Genomic DNA, 5,950 nt, shown 5'->3' on the forward strand with positions numbered 1-5,950 from the left:
TAGTGATAGGGGGGGGGGGAGAAACGTTGAATATGGAGAGAGTTGTTGTGGCAAAGGTAGAAAAGATACAGGTAAAAATACTTTACAACCGAGATGTTTATTATCAGTAGTATATATGGTTACTGTTGTTACTTTATATGAGTAAATATAAACATATTTTAAAACAATGAAAAAAAAAATCTAAGGATGTAACAGCCAATGTGTTTTCTTGCCTTCTGCAGGAGATCTTGAAGAAGTGTGAGGTTAGCGTGAGTGACCACAAAGCCTTCATCGACAAATACAACCAGAGCGTGGGCTGGCTTACTGCCGCTCAGGACAAGCTAGGTAAGTGTATTGAGATGCAAGGCGACAGAGCAACATTACAGAAGCGACTTGGAATCATCAATGAGCTTTTGGCGGAAAAGCAGAACGCTCTCTCCCTCGTCAACAACACGGTGGAGCTCGGGGAGAAGCTCTACCCGACCACCTCCGACGACGGGCGAGAGGCCATCAGGATCCAGCTGGAGGACCTGCAGAGTGCCTTCGACGCTCTCTTCGACAGCTCCTCCACGATGGAGAGGGACCTGCAGAAGAAGATGGGCAGGTGGACCAGCTTCGAGGAGGCCAGTGAGCAGCTCAAGACGTGGCTGAAGGAAACTCAGGCACAAATGCCAGATGACATCGAGCTCAAGACAACCTTGGATGAGAAACGTGCACAGCTGCAGACTTACCGCATGTTGTTGCACGATATCCTTGCTAAACAGCAGACCATCCTCGACGTACGAGACAAGGCCGAAAACCTTCCTGAGAGAGCCGATAGAGTCAACTCCTTCCTGGAATCAGCATCAGCTCACCACCAGGAAATGTTGCAGAGAATACAGACTTACTTAGAACGGTATGAGGCCATCGTGAGTGACCATCAGCAATATTGCAAAGCTGTGTACGAGACACAAGAATGGCTGGATGCAACTCACAACACAGTAGAGATGTGGGGTGAATCCAGCAGCGACCATATTACCATTCGTGCAAATCTTGAAAAGCTTAAGAACTTGCAGTTGAGTTTGCCAGAAGAAGAGCCAAGGATCCAGCAGATACGTACCCTTGGAGAGAAGGTCATTCCTGGAACGGTGGAGTCTGGACAGATCAATATCCGCACCCAGATCGACACCACCCAGCAAGAGTGGCAAGGTCTCATTTCAGCCGTTTCCTCGACTATTGAAAGACTCGAGGGCACCTTAAACCAGTGGGGCGATTTCGAAACGATGAAGGACACCGCCCAGAGCTGGCTCAGAGAGACAGACAACAAGCTCCATGCTGTCAACTTGAAAGCAACACTTCCTGAAAAGCAAGAAACATTGGAGATGTTGAAGGCCCTCCAGGGTGAGATCCGAGCAAAGGAGTTGGAGATGGACCAACTGACAGAACGTGCTCAGAATCTGTATCAGAGCCACTCTTCTCGTGGGTCGCAGGTCAGTGAACTCTGTGCTCGCTACCAGCAGATCTCTACCAGGGTAAAGGATGTGCACAGCAAGTGGCACCAATATGTGAGCTACCATGCCGACTATGACAGCAGGGTCACAGAATGTCACAATTTCCTTGGAGACATCAAGAGAAAGCTCAGCTATTGCTCAGACCTGTCGGCCACATCACAAGATGACTTGGACAAAAAGATGGAAACGATTCAGGATTTGTTACTCTACAAGGAGGAAGGATTCTCCAAGGTGCAAAGCACTGTTGAGCTGGCACAGACCGTGCTGGCCAATACAGCTCCTGCAGGTCATGACCAGATCAATCAGGCAGTTGAGGAATTGCAACAAAGCTGGAGTGCTCTTGCCTCCAAGATGGTAGAAACTAAGACCTATTTGGATGAGACACTTCACCGATGGGCAGGCTTCCTGGAAAACATTCATCAGCTGAACAAGACCATCGAGCATGTTGAGCACACTCTCTCCGACGTTAGCCAATTCCAGGCAACATTGTCAGAAAAGAGAGCTCAACTGGAGAGACTGAAAGTAAGTTTAACATTTATTGTTTCACCATAAAGAAAAGAAATGTATATATTAATCACTTTTCATATCTGCTTTGCATAATGTTGGATGATCATGTATTACAATAATTGTACTAATGTTATTAAATGTCTTTTTTCAGAGTCTAGAGGAAAAACTGCGATGTGAGAAGTATGAGGTGGAGAGCCTGAAGGCAAAGGCTTCTGAGATGATTGCCAGTGGACAGCAGGCACAGGCAGCCTCACAGGCTCAGGGCATCCTCAAGCAATTTGAAAATCTCTCAGAGCGCATCAAGACCTTGCGTGGTGAAAGAGAAACTCAGTATCGTGATCACCGCCACTACAAAGAAGCCTATGATGATCTCCATGCTTTCGTCAACAGGACAAGAGACAAGATTCCAGCACTCAAGCAGAGGAATCTTGGTGATAGGCTGTCCATTGAGACAGCAGTACAGGCTCTAGATACCCTGCTCACTAGACAGGCTCAAGGTCAAATACTGGTGGACCAACTCCTCCACCGTGGTGAGGTGCTCCTCCACTCCACCTCTCAGTCAGGCCAGGAGCACTACAGGAACGAGATGAGGGCCGTGAAGGAAAGCTTCGAGAGTCTTTTCCAGGACATTTCCAAGCAAAAGGAGAACCTCCAGAAGACAGTTGTGCAATGGCGTGACTACAAAGACGAATATGAAAAGCTTTCCGACTGGCTACAGAAGGCTGATGCCGATATGAAGGCTTACAAGACGATGCTGTATGCCAGTATTGGGGAGAAGACACAGCAGGTCAATAATGTCAAGGTAAGAGTATATATTTGTTTTATTTTTCTTATTTTTACATGATTGTGGTTGTATATTTTCTAATGTAACACTGTACAAATATGCTTATTCGTCTCTTTGTATCTATTATTCTACAGGACCTACTTGAGAGTCTTGGAAAACAACAAGTTCAACTGAAGAAACTAAATGAGCTCTCCCAAACGCTCCAGGAAACACACCTAGATTCTTTCGTACAGAACCAGATGCGGCACCTCAATTCCCGTTACCAGGTCCTTATTAACATGGCAAAGGATGTCCTTAGGAAGGTAGAGTCTAGCTTTGACCAGCATCGCCAGTATGAGACCTATATGAGTAAGGCAAGAGAATGGATTGACAATGCTCGCATGGTTGTGAGGGACTGTGTCGATATGTCTCCTGACTCAGGCAAGGAAAGCCTTGAGCGACACCTCGAGATGATCCAGTCATTGATGAGGAAGCAGGAGGAAGGTCAAGCCCTTGTTCACCAGACTGTCAACTGGGGTGAAAAAGTTCTTCGCAATACACGCTCAGATGGACGTGATACTATTAATGACTCATTAGAGGAGCTTCAAAATGACTGGGACAAACTGATCAAGAAGTTGTCAAGTGCTAAAGTAACACTGGAGACTAATCTTCTCCAATGGGCTGATATGAGTGCCTCTTACAGCAATATGCAGCAATGGATCAGTGAGAGAGAGGCCAAACTCCAACAGCTCACAACTGCCATGGCCTCCTCTTCCAAGAGGAGCTCTGGCTTGTCACACAGAATATCTACTCTAAGCATTGGAGAGCGCAAGGCTAATCTTCGCCGTACAAGCAGTATTGTTCAGGATATTGTTTCCTTTGAACCAATGATTGAATCTGTTACCTCAAAGGCAACAGAAAGCCAGGCCAGCCAGGTAAAGAGCAACGCCTCAGAGAATTTCAAGTAAGTACCAGAGCTTGAGTAAGCAAGCCAAGGAACTTCTTGAGAAGCAGAAAGACATGGTAGACCACCACCAGGAGTTTGTAGATGCAGGTAACGAGTTTCATGCATTGGCTCAGGGCTGCCAAGGAGAGGATGGCCAAGTGTGCAGAGCCAACAGGTGACAAGGATACCATCAGTGGTAAAGCAACTATCCTCAAGATGCTACAGAACGAACAAGAAGAAGGCCAAAAGAAACTTGACAAGGCCTTCCTCTTGGCTGAGAGGGCATGCAACCTGGCTGATGATGAGGACAAAGAAGTCATAGAGGAAGAAGTGGCATTCCTGCAAGACGAATTTGACACTTTCCTGTAAGTATTCTGTGTTTGACTAGACTCATATTTGTGTAACAGATGTAACTGAATTGTTAATGGAGCTGTTGTGATGCATCTTTTATAATGATTATTAATCTTTTTCAGGGGTCAAGTGGGTAAGACGAAGAACCTTCTTGAAATGGGAATTGTCAAATGGACAGAATATGAAGATAAATTCCGAGAGTGTGAAGAATGGCTAGCCAAAATGGACGGCAAAGTACAGACTTACAACAAGCTTCAAAACACTGTGATGGAGAAGAGATCCGTCCTGGAAGAATTCCAGGCTCTCCTCCAGAGCATTTTTGACTGGCAGAAGACGCTGGATCTTTTGAACATGCGAGCCCAGCTCCTGCTTGAGACTTGTGCTGATTCCCGTGTGAGTAATGCCGTCACACAATTGACTACAAAATATAACACATTGCTATCACTTGCCAAGGAGGTGATGCGCCGCCTGGAGATGCACTTCCAGGAGCATCAGCAGCACAACCAGCTCTATAGCGAGTGCAATGATTGGATTGACCGCACCCGTAAGAAGCTTCAGGAGTGTGCTGGCGAGACCACCTCTACGGAAGAACTGAAAGAGAGGCTGGCCACAGTCAAGTCTATTAAGAGCACTCTGGAACAAGGCCAGCACAAGCTACGCTATGTGCTGGAGCTGAAGGAACGTGTCATACTGAACACAGAACAGGCTGGTGCAGCCACTATACAGGAAGATACAGAGAATGTACGCAAGGACTTTGAGAAGTTAATGGGCGACATATACAGCCTCCAGCAAAACCTTAGCTCTAAGTTATCCCGACGTGAAGAAACAGATAAGATGCGTGAGACTGTCGTAGAATGGCTCGAAGAACTCCACTCAAAGGCTACTGAGCAGGGTGTCTTGTTCAGTGAGCTGAGTGACAAACGAGCTGCTCTTGAGAAATACAGAATTTTGTTGCGAGATATTGCTGCCCATTGTGATATGGTAGAACGCCTGGCTGCTAAGAAGAATGATGAAGGATATTCAGAGGAAGAAGTTGAAGAATGCATCAAAAAGTACGATAGTATCAAGAAGTTGGTTATTGATAATATCAAGACATTGGAGGTATATGTAAGAGAGCATGAAGCTTACTACCAGGCTACAGTCGAGGCCAATGACTGGCTGAGGAAGCTCCGCATCACTGTGCAGCAATATGCCGACAGCCATGGTGAGAAGAAGGAAGTCATTGAAAAGCAACAGCAGCAAGAGGACATTGCTGAAGAGTTCCCTGAAGGAGAGGAGCTCATTGACAAGGCCATTTCACTAAACAGATCCATCATGGCCTCGACATCCCCAGACGGTCAAGACACACTGAAGACCGAGGCCGACACCCTTCGTATGGAGTGGGAGAACCTCCAGCAGATGAGCGCAGACACCCGGCGCACAATGGAGAAGTGCCTCCAGGCCTGGGACGACTTCTTCGACTCTCACAAGGCGTTCAGCGAGTGGCTGGCAGAGTTCCAGAAGCAGGTGTCCCACTCCCCCGAGGAACCCACCCCAGAGGACCTCGAGAAATGGAAGGTACGTGGTCCAACACAGCCCGCACCGCAGCCGTCTTTGTCGTTGTCTTTAGGTCTACACTGCTTATGTAACGTAGATTTGGATGGTCCATTCATGACGTAGTAAAACCATCATAAGATTTGCATTAATTTTAGATTGTAGTTCTCTCATTTCTTTTTCTTTTTGTTATGTAAGCGCCGCATTGTTTGCATATAATTTATGCTTCTCCATGTTTTAATGAATGCTATAATTATTTTGGAATCATTAGTTCTTTGAGTCATAGCAGTGTAGACGACGAGTACTACTCACTAACATTAGGGACTCTCACTAACATCTCGTGAGTCAATACCCCGATTCCTATTTACCCTTTAACATACA

The 5,950-nt window shown here is 46.4% G+C and overlaps 1 protein-coding gene across 1 annotated transcript in view; it reads left to right on the top strand.

The window, feature by feature from the left end:
• Nucleotides 1–5,950, top strand: part of LOC119582359 (nesprin-1-like) — a gene marked incomplete at its 3' end in the record, with an annotated part of 145,991 nt that overhangs the window by 118,457 nt on the left and 21,584 nt on the right. The window contains 6 exon segments of the mRNA XM_037930574.1: nucleotides 219–1,991; nucleotides 2,128–2,778; nucleotides 2,895–3,671; nucleotides 3,673–3,810; nucleotides 3,812–4,050; nucleotides 4,159–5,593. Coding sequence (XP_037786502.1) covers nucleotides 219–1,991; nucleotides 2,128–2,778; nucleotides 2,895–3,671; nucleotides 3,673–3,810; nucleotides 3,812–4,050; nucleotides 4,159–5,593 — 5,013 coding nt within the window.

This window comes from Penaeus monodon, chromosome 15, assembly GCF_015228065.2.
Source record: "Penaeus monodon isolate SGIC_2016 chromosome 15, NSTDA_Pmon_1, whole genome shotgun sequence".
Lineage (NCBI taxonomy): Eukaryota > Metazoa > Arthropoda > Malacostraca > Decapoda > Penaeidae > Penaeus > Penaeus monodon.